Source organism: Dromiciops gliroides, chromosome 5 (genome assembly GCF_019393635.1).
Source record: "Dromiciops gliroides isolate mDroGli1 chromosome 5, mDroGli1.pri, whole genome shotgun sequence".
Lineage (NCBI taxonomy): Eukaryota > Metazoa > Chordata > Mammalia > Microbiotheria > Microbiotheriidae > Dromiciops > Dromiciops gliroides.
The window spans coordinates 234,823,408-234,838,733 of NC_057865.1; the positions used below are offsets into that span (position 1 = coordinate 234,823,408).

Below are 15,326 nucleotides of genomic sequence, written 5' to 3' on the forward strand. Positions count from 1 at the left end.
TGTGGTTTGAAAGTAGGTGTATGGATAAGAGTTCACTGGTAGAAAAGCTATGTATTAGAAATACATTTTTTAGACAGATTTTATACAGTAAACAGAAGTAATGATTTGTATGTAGTTGAAAAAGTCCTGACCCACGATTTAGTTTGTTGATAAAGATATTCCCAAATTATGTGGCATTTCATTTTATGCCCTAGATATATTTCTGAAAATGACTTGTAAAATAGGTATATTTCTTCATTTCAAGGCAGGCAAACAGTTCCTTTTTAATGTTAACCACTCTACCTTTATTTCTTAGAAGACTGGACTTGTGTTATTTTTTCTTAAAGTCTAGTTGTTGAGGCATCTAGGTGGCACAGTAGATAAAGCACTGGCCTTGGATTCAGGAGGACCTGAGTTCAAATCTGACCTCAGACACTTGACACTTGCTAGCTGTGTGACCCTGGGCAAGTCACTTAACCCTCATTGCCCTGGGGAGAAAAAAAAAGCACCAAAACAAAATTTAAAAAAGGAAGAAAGTCTAGTCGTACTTGAAGATTTGGGGGGGGGGGAGGCAGCTTCTGTGAAAAGTGGCAATGCAAAGCCAAAATAAATATAAATCAGCTAATTAAAATACCTATAAGTGAATATATGTTAAAGTGACCTTGTGGCAAAACTTGCTTACAATTTAATTTACTTAATTTCATTTGCAATTTAAAAAAAATCCTTGCCATATAATTTTTCTATTTTAAATAATACTTTAAAACTGGTTCTGAAGAGCTTAATTTTTAATTGAGTACAATTTTTTCGAATGCGCACTTGAATTTGTATTTTTCTTTCTCAAAGCACACTAATATCCTATTCTTATTTTAACCTTATCCAACCTTTAAAATAGCTACAAAAAGTTTTTACAGATAAGAAACTGATACATAAGTAATCTTGTCCAAGTTCCTGCTGCCACCCTGCCCCCGCCCAAAGTTTAGGATCAAGGTTTTTTGATTTACAATTCTAATTTGCAATTTGATCAGACATTTCATTATACTTTGTATAATACAGATATTCAAAATAGCTACATTTAAATGTACTTTAACTGTTTTCTGAATAACTCGTTCAGGTCTTTTTTTAAAAGCAGTTCTTTTGACTTATGTGATTGTTGCTCATTTTATTTTTATGAGCAAATGGGATGAACTGGAACTTTATTAAAGGACATAAATCTTCTTCTAGGAAAATGGTTACCAGTCTTTGTTGAGCAGTGATGATCAGCTTTTTATTTATGAGACCGCAGGAGTACTAATTGTTAACAGCGACTACCCAGCAGAAAGGAAGCAGGCTTTGATGAGGAATCTGTTGACTCCGTTAATGGAAAAGTTTAAAATTTTATTAGAAAAATTGATGCTGGCACAAGATGAAGAAAGGCAGGCAGCCCTAGCAGACTGTCTCAACCATGCTGTTGGGTTTGCCAGGTGAGTAAAAATTATAGTTGTTTTAAATGAAGATATAAATACATTCAAGTAGCACAATCACAAAATTTCAGCAGTAAAAGAAAGCTGACTATTGCAGGCCATACCTGATAGGAATCCCCATGTGCACACCGAGTGGATATATTCTGAGATGGTTATCAAAGATGCAAAGATTTAACCTCCTTAGTAAAAACCAGAGTCTGTAATGCAATGAAAACTTGTGAGTAAAAAACCATTCCATGTTGACCTAGAAGGTTGTATTGTCAATGGAGCTCATCATTTCTAGGGAAATTGAGTATTGAATATTGACCTCTTAATCCATAGTTTGAAGTATTTTTTCTCTTTTAGATCCTTGCATCAAAAAGGATTATCTTGGAATACAATTATCATTCATTTATTATATTTCACATTTTTCCAGGTGTACTACATTCCTCAAAATATCCCATATATCCCAAGGCTAAAGAATGCAACAAATCAGTGGTGTCAAACTCATATGGGAACAGGGCCCCCTGTGATGTGCATGAGGATCCCTGCAGCTACATATTGACATTGGCTACATTAATTTATTATGTTAATTAAAATATAGAATAAACATGTATTTTTATTTTGTTGAATATTTGTCCATTTTATTTTAATCTGCCTAGGGAGAGATCATGTGTTTGACGCCTCTGCTAGAAATCAGTGTGTTACCAAAATAGCTCATTTTTCCCTTGGTTTTAGTAGAGCAGATTATAGTGACAGCTTTTTCCATTTTCTAATCTGTGGATGCTAAGTAACATTAATAAAGACGTTTCAATTAAGCTTTCAATTTTATTATTTACACAGCCGAACAAGTAAAGCTTTCAGCAACAAACAGACTGTGAAACAGTGTGGCTGTTCTGAGGTTTATTTGGACTGTTTACAGACATTTCTGCCAGCCCTCAGCTGTCCTTTACAGAAGGAGATTCTCAGAAGTGGTGTCCGTACTTTCCTTCATCGAATGATCATTTGTCTCGAGGAAGAAGTTCTTCCCTTCATCCCTTCGGCCTCAGAACACATGCTCAAAGACTGTGAAGCCAAGGACCTCCAGGAATTCATTCCTCTCATCAATCAGATTACCGCCAAGTTCAAGGTATAGGTTCAGCCAAGATCCCTGCAGTCCTGGTGGCTGGCAACAAGGTTATCTTCAGGCGTGTTCTGGCCTGTGCTTTGTTTTGCTCAGTTTAAAGAAAATGTCCCACACCCTTTTCCATCTTCTGCCCTCCCTTACCTATAGCCAAGGAGAATTCTCTTCTTGAAGACTTGGATGACTCATACATGACCAAGGGAAGTCTGTTTTAAGTAGGGAAATCAGAGTCAAGTGGTCACATGCATACGTCCTTCCTGCACCATGCATCCTGCTCCCTCCATGGTTTGATTAGGCTGTAAAAGTGATTATGGGCTCTTCAGAGGTGCATACGGTAATGAAGCGGGAGCTCTAGCCATGCTAGTGAGTTTGAAAGGCTTCATACAACCTGGGGGTGAATTGTGTTGTTTGAAAACCTGCCTATCGTGACCTCCAGAGTAAACTGCTCCTTGAGGCATAGAGCGATTGGAATCTGCTTTGGTGTAGGAAGAGCATCTATACCAGTGACATCATGGTTTCAGCACAGCAATTGAAGGTTCTGTGTCACATAATATAACAAAAATACCAACCTCAGAGCCATCACTGTTCATTTAATATTACTAATAAATTACCAGTAGCACCAGGCATTTAAAATTATTCTTAGAGGTTACGAAGACTGATTTCTTTGTTCAAAATGACATATTTTGTTCAACAATTTTCATAAGAATTCTAAAGTTTGTATTAGTCATTGTCATTCACAAAGGTAAATTGCATCTTCATAAAGGTTTGTTGCAGCATCCATCCCTTTAGCTTTATATACAGAAACTAGATGCTATTTCTTAATAGTATTTTTAAAATCTAATGTTTTGAATGTTAATTTTTAATAAGCAAATGTATAACTGGGCAGTGGAATTCCCTCAGCTAATTATAAAGTACACTTCCTATTTTTTATCGTCAGCTAGCTGACGCTCTGTTGATTCAGCATGAATTTAGGTTCTGTTAAATGGGGCAGAATTTGTTATTTCAAGAAGAAAAGATTTAGGGAATGTTTAGTGTAAGTAGTTGCATCCAAACATTGCTTTTGACTGCCTGGTTCAGGGCTGGTATGGTTAGCTGGTTTAGCTTCAGAGATGAGCCCCCTCCCTGGGGCCCTGGTGCATGGACTAGAGCTCAGTACACCTAGGCCCAGCTTTTCTTGTTGGCCCTTCTCCAATCTGGGCAGGCTCCTTCTGGATTCATAAGACCCTCTTCTCCCCAGCAGTCTTGCCACCTGGACATTTTCACCCAAGGCTTTGTTGGAGCCAGCTCATAGGGGCTTAAGCTGATTATTAAATTTTCCATCTCAGCGTTTACACCTCAGAAATGGACCAATGCTACAAATCAGGGCTCAGTTTCTTTTGTGTCTGTGGTGTTGTCTAGACTTAAAAAGTGATGGAGAAAATGTTAGTAATGCAGATGAAACTTGAAAGTGTCGTGCTGATACCTCTTCCTCCCCACCAGAATCTGCCTAGGGGCCCCTGCTGTTCTGAGGGATGGTTGCCTTATGTGACCCAGTGTACCTGGTTTCTGGCCAGCCGTTACCCCAGCTCTCCTGCCCCTCTCCCCTTCGTACACCTTAGTGTACCAGCTCTGGATCACGGCTCTTGGAAAAAGATTTGTTCAAGTATCACCCCCCCCCCCAATATGATGCCATCACCAGGCACCCCTCCCCTCATGAGCCCAGAACCTCCCACTTTGTTCTCTGTGTCCCTAGTGCTTGTCACATCACATGATCCAGTCCGTGTATAATGAAGATTTTTTCCCCCGTTCATGTGAATTCATTCAGGTAAAGATTGGGCCCAGCTGTCCAGGGTTTGCTGTTAAGAAAACAATGTTTGCTTTTTCTCTTCCTCAGACACAAGTGTCACCATTTTTACAGCAGATGTTCATGCCCTTACTTCATGCCATTTTTGAAGTGTTGCTTCGCCCCGCAGAAGAAAATGACCAATCCGCTGCTTTGGAAAAGCAGATGTTGAGGAGGAGCTACTTTGCTTTCCTGCAGACAGTCACGGGAAGTGGAATGAGTGAAGTCATAGCCAATCAGGGTGAGAGGCACACACTGGCTTTTTGTTAATTACAGTCATTTTCTTGGGATAGCACATAACTATCATGTTTTTAATTGGGGCACTGGGCATTTTAAACAGACATTGCTTAATTTGGCTGATCAACAAATTCAGTTCTGTAAAGATGTAAGGACCTACTATGTGCCAGGCCCTGTGTGTGCTGAGTCCTGGGGTGACGAAAGAGAGGCAAAAGATAGGTCTTGCCTTCAAGGAGCTTGCCATCTCATGGGGAATACAACATAAAAAGGAATATATACGAAGCAAGTTCTGTACAAGATAAATAGGAGACACTTAATGTGGGGAAGGCTTCCTGTAGAAGGTGGGATTTTAATTGGGAATTAAAGGAAGCCAGGGAGGTAGTTGGAGTGGAGGAGAGAGCTTTCCACATGTGGGGGGGCAGCCAGAGAGTATTGTTCATGAAACAGGACATGGAGGGGAGTAAGGCATAAGATCACAAAGGTAGGAGGGGGCTGGTTAATGAAGGGCTTTGAATACCAGGCAGCATTTTGTATTTGATCTTGGAGGCAATTGGGAGCCCCTAGAGTTGGTGGTGGGAGAGATATTACAAGGTCAAACCTGCACTTCAGAAAAATCACTTTGGTGGCTGAGTGGAGAGGGAACTGGACTGGGGAGATACTTGAGGCTGAGAGACCCACCATCAAGATGTTGCAATAATCTAGGGTGGGGGGGGAGGGGGTCAGCTAGGTGGTGCAGTGGATAGAGCACCAGGCCCTGGATTCAGGAGGACCTGAGTTCAAATCCGGCCTCAGACACTTGGCACTAGCTGTGTGACCCTGGGCAAGTCACTTAACCCCCCTTAACCGCCCCCTCTCCCCATCTAGGTGGGAGGTTATTAGGGCCTAAACAGGGGTGGTGGCAGTGTCAGAGAGAAGGGGGTGTTTTCAAGAGATGGTGCAAAAGTGAACTGGCAACAGCTCGGATATGGATAAGGTGAGAGAGAGTGAGGAGTCTAGGGTGACTTTTGGTTTATGAGCCTGAAGGGACTGGGAGGATGGTGGTACCTTCTGCCAGCCATAGGGGAACATGAGGGAGAGGCGGTGAGGGGGAACGAGAATGAATTCTGTTTTGGACATACTAAGTTCAAGTTCAGGATGTCAAAAAGGCACCTGCAAGATTGGAGGACAACCTAGAGAACAGCATGGGCATATTCAGGAGGTGTTGCAGAGTCTGGCCTAGTGTGAATGCCGCAAAGAACGGCCGTCATGCATTCAGGCGCACCATCCTAGACTTCTTTGAACGCTTTTTTTTTAAAAATGTGAAAGATCCACTTTAGAGAGTCTTAAAGGGGTAATAGAGTGTTGGGTGGGTTTTGGTTCCATCGTGGTTTTCTCAGAGTGGATTTGCTCTCTTCTTACCAACAGGATTTCCTAAGATTGATATTATTATCTCTTCCATTCTGGAAACAGAATCTCATGTCTTCAGGCAGTGTTTTGAATAGGAAACCAATAGGGAGACTTTAATTTCTTGAATTTGGAGTTATTTTGAAGGGGAGAAAATATAGGAAGTAGCTATATTTGGAAATTATCATGGTTGATGATTTTTGTACTTTATTATCAAATGAGATAATTGTAAAGTGCATAGCACAGCGCCTAGCCCATAGTCATCTGTATAAATGATAGCCATTATTAAATCCAGCTAATCAAATTATAATAATAAAATAGAAGGGCCTCTGGGGGGTGTGGGTGTGTGTGTGTGTGTGTGTGTGTGTGTGTGTGTGTGTGTGTACACACATGGTATGCCCAAAATGTTCGTTTAGCTTAAAGCTAAGACTTTGGAGACACCCTGTATAACTACAAAGAAGACTCTTCTTTGTAGGGGATCTGGGGGTGATGATAATACTTATGTGTCCATCTTATTGTAACTTAATATTTTCGGGTTAAACCTTTTCAGAGCATGCACATCATTACATACCTAGTATAACTTAATTTTCTTTATCTTGAAATAGGAGTGAAAAGTGTTTTCAACTTTTGAGATGGGAATTCTTTTGTTGTTTTTGAGTCATGTCTGAAATAACTTTTTTTGTTTTGTCTTGTGGGGTATTGAGGGTTAAGTGACTTGCCCAGGATCACACAACTAGTCAGTGTCAAGTGTCTGAGGCCGGATTTGAACTCAGGTCCTCCTGACTCCAGGGCTGGTGCTTTATCCACTGCGCCACCTAGCTGCCCCTGAAATAGCTTTTTTAAAATGTGAGTTGTAGTTCTAATGAAACTGCACTGAAACAAGTTTCTTTCTATCTACCTCTTCAGGTGCAGAGAATGTTGAACGAGTATTGGTGACTGTCATTCAAGGAGCAGTAGAATATCCAGATCCTATTGCCCAGAAAACATGCTTCATCATCCTTTCAAAGCTTGTGGACCTCTGGGGTAAGCACAGTGGTTAATTATCTGGTTTTTGTCTCCTGCTCTGAACTTCCCTCTCCTGTAACTTCTGGGGAGCAGAACCCCCTAAATCCTGGCATATACCATAAATTGGCACTTAATTACCATTGTGATATTCATACTTTATTTCTTTACACATATTCTCTTCACAGGGGGCAAAGATGGACCAGTAGGATTTGCTGATTTTGTCTATAAACACATTGTTCCTGCATGTTTCTTAGCACCTTTAAAACAAACTTTTGACCTGGCGGATGCACAAACAGTTTTGGTAAGCTCCTAGAAATCTTTGTTTCAATTACATAGATTGTTGTTTTGTTTTTAAAAGGCCAAGTCTATCTGCTTGCCACCTGAGGGGAGGGAGGAGAGGGAAGGAGGGATAAAAATTAGAACCCCAAACTATAAATAAAAATGTTGATTACATTTTATTTATTTTTTTGGTGAGCCAATTGGGGTTAAGTGACTTGCCCAGGGTCACACAGCTAGTAAGTGTCAAGCGTCTGAGGCCAGATTTGAACTCACCTCCTCCTGACTCCAGGGCCAGTGCTCTATTAACTGTGCCACCTAGCTGGCCTATTACATTTAAAAAATAAAAACATGTTGATTCATGTTGACTCCAACCTTTGTGGTACTAAAAATCCCTCTTTCAGCAACTCATATGACTTGGTGTTCTGTGCTGATGAACAGAACAGTATAGTGTCCCTAAAACACCTCCTCACAACATTTAGATATTGACTGCTAACTGCTTCCAGTTACAGTTGTCTACTCCCTTCTCAGTGCCCCCGCACCCCGGTTTCAGTTTTCTTCTTTATAAAACCTTGTTTTCTTCATTTGCAGTTGTTTTAAAGTCTGTCTTCTATAGAGAGGTTCACTGGATAGAGTGCTGGCCCTGGGGTCAGAAATACCTGAGTTCAATCCCAGCCTCAGATACTTCCTTGATGTGTGTCTCAGGGCAAGTCACCTAAGCTCTGCCTCAGCTTTCTCAGTTGTAAAATGGGGTTCGTAATAGTACCTCCCCCTAACCCCCCCAGGGTGGTTGTGAGAATCAAAGAAGGTGATTAGTACCATACCTGGTAAATTCACAGTTCTTAAATCTCATTGCAAAAGCTTGTTGATTACACATAATCAAAATTACTTTTATCTTTTGCAGTTGCTTCTCTTGGTTTAATTAAGTACTGTCCCTCTGGTCATATCCAAGAGAGATTTGTGATCTCTAGAGTGTGACTTAATAGTGAGGTCTACCTGTTGTGGTATGTAGTATAATAGTAAGCCCAATTCTTCCAAACTGCTTTCCACTTTTGCTATCAGTTCTTATCAAAAAGGGGATTCTCCCCAACAATTTATGGCCTCAGAAGCAGCACTTGAATCCAGGTTTTCCTGGCTCCAAGGCCAGATCTCTTCACCATGCCATGTCTCTACACTGATCTAGAGTAACTTAGGCCCAAATCACAGAAAGATATTCACATAGTAATTCAAATCAGTGACACTCACAATATTTCAGAAATCTCAGGGAACCTTTTTTCTTTATTGAGGCTAGCATGGATATACATTAAAAAAAATTCCTTACAATTTGCAGATTTCACCTTGTATCATTGATTAGGAAGTTGTGAAAGGATGACCTTGTACTAGCGATAGATCATTTTACTCCACCCCCTATCCTTGCCCTACCCTCTTCCTATTTCTTCTGGCCTGTTACCTTTTCCATACCAAATTTTCACCTTTTAATCCAGGTGAGAATAATGGGAAAGACACAGAAAAGGGGAAGTTATCTACAGACTATGAGTCATCTGTCCAGTTTGAAGAGGAATAAGCAGGAATTGACTGTTAAGCTTTTGTTTTTCCACAGGCTTTATCTGAGTGTGCAGTGACTCTAAAAACTATTCATCTCAAAAGGGTAAGTTTCGCATGTTTTTAGGGGGTATTATATTTAGATATTTTTCTATATGAAGATAAGAACTTTAATCATATTTAATCTTATTTGTTTTGTCCCAAACCCTTTTTTAATGGTAATTGAGCAACTTTATGTCAGTGGTTTCTAGGAAAAATGAAAGTAGCAGCAGATACATGTAGCTTTCTTGTTACAAGGCATTACTCCCCCCCCCCCCAAAAAAAATAGGATGTTTCCTCTTTATGTTTGAGAGGGGACATATAAATCTCATCCAGCAATCAACCACTTGGAAATTAGTGTTTTATCTTACAATGACTATGCACGAATGATTAGAAGTGAGAAAGGCCAATTTTTCCATAAGGTGTGGGCAGAGTTGTGAATAGTGCTCACTACATAATTCACAGAGAGATGTGGGAGAGAAGTGCCCTGTAAAAAACTAAGCATATGTAAGTCTTTGCTCTACAACCCACTAGTTGATTAACCTTAGACAAAGTCATTTAATTTCTGGGCTTCACTTTCTTAACATGAAGATTTAAACCAAACAGTCTCTTGAGGTTCCATTTAGTTTTAAGATTCCATTATTCTATGATTACTCCTTGATAGAGATGATGACATGATGCCAATCTGGATGCTGGTGATAGCGCATTCTTGCTATTGATGTTGCTAAGGAGTCTAGTCACTGCTGCTACCACTGACAGCACAGTGGCAGAGGCAGAATTAGTCAGAATTTGGCAGCTTCTGCTTACAAACATAAATCTTTTTTTCAAGAGTTATTCTAGAACAGGAAACTGAAGTTTCCCCCCCAATCTGTAAAAAAGGGAGGGTGGGGGTTTTTTGTAAACAACAAAGTTGTAGTTTGCTTGTTTTTACATTTGATTAAATTTTCAGGGCCCAGAATGTATTCAGTATCTTCAGCAAGAATACCTCCCTTCTCTGCAGGTAGCTCCTGAAATAATACAGGTAAAAAAAAAATCTTCCTTATATTTTAACTGTAGAAACAAAAATATTTGTATCAGTTCAGACTTTGAGCAAACTGAAAATTAATATACTTCGTTTGTGTGGCAGTGAGGGTTAAGTGACTTGCCCAGGGTCACACAGCTAGTAAGTGTCAAGGGTCTGAGGCTGGATTTGAACTCGGGTCCTCCTGAATCTTAGGCCAGTGCTTTGTCCCCTGCGCAACCTTGTGGCCCTTGAAAATTAATACATTTCACATTAAATTTCTTACTTTTTTACATGCCTGGCCAGTTGAAGCAGTTAAATGCCTAACATGTAAAATTAATTTTCATTACCACAAACCATTGTCAAGAAAAGTGGACAAGATAGCATCAGTCAGTCAGCAAGAATTTATTAGGTGCCTACTAATGCTACGCACTGGAAGTGCATAGAAAGACAAGAGACCAAAGTTTGATGTCAGTGAGCTTCTGTTTGAGGAGCCAACAGATACCTAGAAGCCTCTGTGTGATAAGTCCATGAAAAATAAATCCTAGGTGGGGAGGTTGAGTGAAATCTTATTTGTGAGGGCATTCAGTTTAATATGGTATTTGATCTGTTGGCTTGCAGTTATCCAAACTAACTGAATTTTTAATGTATCCATTTAAGCAAAAGATGTATGTATATCTACATTCTGCCATTCTTGAAATGGGTTTTGGATTGGTTTCTGTTCATGTTAGTGAAACTAAGGTCTCATCCTTGGGACTATTTGTAATTGCAGAGGAGTGTGGACACACGTTATGATGTATCTGGAATTTGCCATTTAACCTTGACTTTTGTATTCTCGCTCACTCTTCTTAGCCAAGCTGACACTGGGCTAAGTAGAATCACAGTGATCCTAGCCTAAGTAGTGAGGTCAGGATCCCCACCCTTTCCCTGTCATTGTTCTTTTTCCTGCCCCTTCCTGATGAGTTTCCTGCAGGGCTTGTCCTTGGAGCCAAGCTGTTGCTAAAAAGGTACAGATTTTCAGCTGTGTGGTTCTTGTCGGAGGGCTAAGAGAGAAAAGCTTCAGCAGCACTTTTGTTTATCCCCACCCTAGGTCAGTGAGGGCACATCTTAACCACGAGAACTGTCCTTACAGCTCCCTGTGTGGCTTCTTTAAAAGAAAGGTGAATTCCTATGAAATGTGTTGCATAACATTTAGCAACAGGAAAGTGCTAGATTCACTACATTTAGTGATAAGTTTGATCCTGGCTACAGTTTCTACTAGTGACCCTTCTTGAAGCTTCTGACGGCATTCACCTATGTTCCATCTTCCCCATAGGAGTTCTGTCAAGCCCTTCAGCAGCCAGATGCTAAAGTGTTTAAAAATTACTTAAAGGTAAGTTTTTAAAGGCAGTTGACACTTTGTGTCTTCTCATCATGAAACCGTGTAGAGTGAGAAGAAAAACAATTTCTAGAAGATATTTTAAAACCTTCCTGTTGAAATGACCCCACCCCCAACAGAAATACTGACAATAACAAATATGTTATGAGGAACCTTGTTTTGTGGTGTCCATAGCATAGGAAGTCTCACACGGCTTTTCATAAAGACAGTTGACTTCCAGATTCTGTTGCAGAGGAAAGAAAGAAAACAGGTAGAATTTGTGTCTAAGAACATTTTTTTCAAAAACTCATTCTATTAAAGTTTGGGTTAGTAACTTTGTATTGATTGTGCTCAATAATATGTCAAGGAAAAGAGCTGAGCGAAGAGCATCTGGGAAAGAGAGAGATCAGGACCTCGAAGAATTAGATTATTGAGAGGAAAGCATTAGGGAAAAGTTAAGGCCAGTGCTCCCTGGATAGGTTTGGGTTGAGAGCTACCATTGCTCCTTTTATATTCATGAAAGAACTAAAATTACTGAGAAGAGTGAGAGCCTTGGCCACCACCACTAAGGCAGTCAGGGAGGATGGAGCCAAGTTCTGATTTCACAGACATCATTCTGGGCATAGAAGGGTGCTTGGCCCCTTAGTTTCAGCCTGCCCTCTATCTTTCTTGCTGTGTGGGAGAGCTCAGGAAATGGGGAGAGGACTCTTGTTGAGTAAATGAGTGAGAATACATGAAGATGGCCCTCTGCTTGGAGTCATTCTTATAGAGCTGATGGGGCGTGAGCTCAGCTCCCTTTTGTGAGCACCAGCGCCGTTACGAACTAGGTCATTTGGGCTGGGGTGCAGTCTGAGGCAGCCTGGCTTGCTTTGCTGTGTGTGAAGCTAAAGTTGTGGAGGGCCAGTCAGGCACATGAACTTAATGCTATCTAGTTGCCACCACCCATTTCACAGAATTGTTAGGAAGGAAAGTACTTTAAACATTTGTCCTTCCCTGAGACAATCCTTTTCCAAGAGGATGCTTTTCACTGTTTCTAGAACACAACTGCTGGGATGTTTGTAGCATTTTGTCTTTTATCTATTCCTGTCCATCCTTCAGGACTCAGCCAGAGTACCACTGCCACCTTCTCTGAAGCTTTGCCAGACTACCCTCATCCCAAATCAGCTCTTCTGCTGCTGAGCTCTGAAAACATTTAATGTACATTCCTCATTTGGTACTTTACCAGCACTGCAGTGTAGTAAATACAGCCAGACTGTAAACGCCACACATCTTGCCCTAGGCTTTTTTGCTTTCAGTAGCTAGCAGAGGGCTCTTTTTTGTAATACGAATTCAAAATATTTGTCAAGTGATGATTATGCCATTAATTGTTGGGGTATTTTGCACTATGATAAGCACCATGGCCTTGTTGGGAAAGTGCTGGTTCATCATATCTCTGGCCTTTGTTGGTGCTTTGACCTTTTTCACTTGATTTCACTGCCCCCCCCCCCCCCCAGCAGCTCTAGGAAAAGATATGTCACATTCAAGCTGCTGGTCCGAATTAGGAGAGGGAGAGAACAAAAGAGCTACCAGATGAGACACTCTGTTGCTGTCAACTTCTTTAAAAGGAATAATCTATTTATTCTAGACCTTATTCACATGATCTATTTTCTACTCATCTGTAGTCAGCAAAATGTAGAGTTCTTCTTTTGCCTTAATTTACCTATGGGATTATGGGTTATGTGTAGTTATAAATTTAGTGAGCTGCCATATTTCAGCGCAAAGCAGTGACTGCATTCCATTGGTGAATCAGTGGTCCTAAGCAATGAGTGTTTGGGGGAGACAGCTCATTTGTTTCTCTGTGAAGTGAATGTGTCTAATACTAGTATCAGAGCCCACCCCTTCACCTTGTGTTTTTTTGTTTGTTTTGTTTTGTTTTGTTGGGGGTGGGCAATGAGGGTTAAGTGACTTGCCCAGGGTCACATAGCTAGTAAGTGTCAAGTGTTTGTGGTCGGATTTGAACTCAGGTCCTCCTGATCCAGGTCAGGTGCTTATCCCCTGTGCCACCTAGCTGCTCCCACATCCCTTCACCTTGTTAAGGAATTATATTAATACTTTATTTATTTATTTTTTACAGGTATTCTTTCAGAGAGCAAAGCCCTAAGGATCACACTGGAAATCCTTATACCAATATCTGTGATCACGACCTCCAGTTAAGAATTTATACAAATGGTATTTTTTTTGTGCCATTCATACCAGTGATCTTTTGAAAGTTGCTCTGTGCTTATTGCAGTATGTATTTTAGCATTTTTCTGTAAAAATGGAGTATGACTGAGTTGGCTTAAATACAGGTATGTAACAACACAAAAAGTTGACCTGCATGCCTACTCAGAGAATGTTGTATAGAAAAACATTTTGCTGTTAAAAAATACAGCAAAGCTGTCATGGTATCTTTAATTTTTTTATTTGAAACTTAATTGAAGTCTTTAAAGACCATAGCCGTGATTAAGCAATGTATATTCTAAAAAAAATTATCGACTATAACACGTTTGACACAAGAATTTAATTTTCCCTCATGTATGCCAATATTAAAATATGGAAGACAAAAAAAGAATCAAAACTGATTTTTTTTTGTAGATAGCCATGACATTTCTTTAAGCTGTTTTAATGCTAACATGTGTTTCCTACAGAATACAGTGATTTCATAAATTAATTGACTTAAAAGTAGGTGCTGGTTATACATTTTTATATAAAAAAATAAATTTTATGTAGTGAATCCTGCCAAGTTTTTTTTTTTGTCATTGTTCATACTTTATATTAGCCATATCTTGTGTGTCTAAATCTCTTGTAATTCTCAAAATACTCATGGAGGGGGGGGGAGTGAGAGGGCTGCAAAGGGTATGGAGATTTGTGGGAAAAGGTTGTGTCACTGCCACCTGCTCTTAATGGTGTATCTTCACCTGCAAAATTAGGATGATGACATTTTTACCATGAACACCCAAAGGTAGGGCTGTTCCAAGCAAAGTAGTAAAGTATGAAGTGCTTTTTTTAGATGTGAACTCTTGGGGTTGGTGTAGCTGTTTTCCCAGAAAGTTGCATATAAATCTAATTTGGGGAAATGTTAAGTACTATAGGTGTTTCTATTATAGGAAATCTCATATGAATGTTTGTAAAGCCAACCCTACTCCATCTTTTTTGGCACAGCATTTTGGTCAAGACTGGCTCTGCCAGTTTTCTCATTTCATTCACGAGCCTTCCAGGTAACAATGATCTAAGAACTTAAAGAAGTACTGTTTTTTCCCTACAAGGCAATCCTTTTCAACCAAATCCTCTTCAGTGGGCTTGAAATAAATGACCACAGTCATCTAAGATTAAACTCTCAGCCTTCACATTTTTGTTTCCCACTATTGCCCATCTTTCCCAGCAGCACTTTCAGCCCCTTATATCAGACTCAGTGGTGTTCTCTATGAAAGGGGGCTGTCTCTACCCCCACCAAGGTCACCAGTTGAGGAACCTGGCCCAGATGACCTGATGTCTGCTTTTCCTTCTCCATTCAGAATGCCAAGAGGGCTTCTGGGCAGAATCACAGGATTGAGGGCCAGGAACACTCTTTGAAAACATTTCACTGTATGAAAACAAACATGCCCCAGGGTGCTGAAAGAACAAAAGCTCAGATGCAGTGGTTCACTTGATGTTGGTAATTTTGGAAGAGTTATGGGTATAGATGAAGCTCCAGAGAACCACCAAGTACATTCTGTGCCAGGCTCTGTAGCTGGTACTGGGCGTATGACACAAACAGTCATACCTCCTGTCTATAAGAGGTAGAGGCACAACAGAAATAGTGAAGATGGGGGAGGGAGAAAAGGGGCATATCAGAAAAAAGGCATCATAGAAGGTGGTACAAGCTGAATTTCAAAGAAAACTTTTAGCCATGTACAAGACTAGCATAGCAAGAAAACACTTTATTTTGACTTAGATAAGACATTGGACAAACTCACAAAATATTTATATGGACTTTACAAGTTGCAGATGAATTGCTGATCTGCATAGGTAGAAGGAATTTTCAGAGGAGTAGCCCCACCTATGAAATCATACATCTGGATTTTGTTTGTTTGTTTTTAGCAACAAACATTTATTTAATTTTTTCA

General features: G+C 40.1%; 1 protein-coding gene across 1 annotated transcript in view; it reads left to right on the top strand.

The window, feature by feature from the left end:
* The window catches only part of XPOT (exportin for tRNA), a 45,150-nt gene extending 31,197 nt beyond the window's left edge, over nucleotides 1–13,953 (top strand). The window contains exons 17-25 of the mRNA XM_043967935.1: nucleotides 1,201–1,439; nucleotides 2,262–2,547; nucleotides 4,415–4,604; nucleotides 6,890–7,006; nucleotides 7,174–7,289; nucleotides 8,865–8,912; nucleotides 9,795–9,866; nucleotides 11,161–11,217; nucleotides 13,316–13,953. Of these exons, the coding sequence (XP_043823870.1) occupies nucleotides 1,201–1,439; nucleotides 2,262–2,547; nucleotides 4,415–4,604; nucleotides 6,890–7,006; nucleotides 7,174–7,289; nucleotides 8,865–8,912; nucleotides 9,795–9,866; nucleotides 11,161–11,217; nucleotides 13,316–13,342 (1,152 nt within the window). The 3' untranslated portion in view covers nucleotides 13,343–13,953. The remainder of the gene's footprint in view (nucleotides 1–1,200; nucleotides 1,440–2,261; nucleotides 2,548–4,414; nucleotides 4,605–6,889; nucleotides 7,007–7,173; nucleotides 7,290–8,864; nucleotides 8,913–9,794; nucleotides 9,867–11,160; nucleotides 11,218–13,315) is intronic.
* Nucleotides 13,954–15,326: the final 1,373 nt, after the last annotated feature.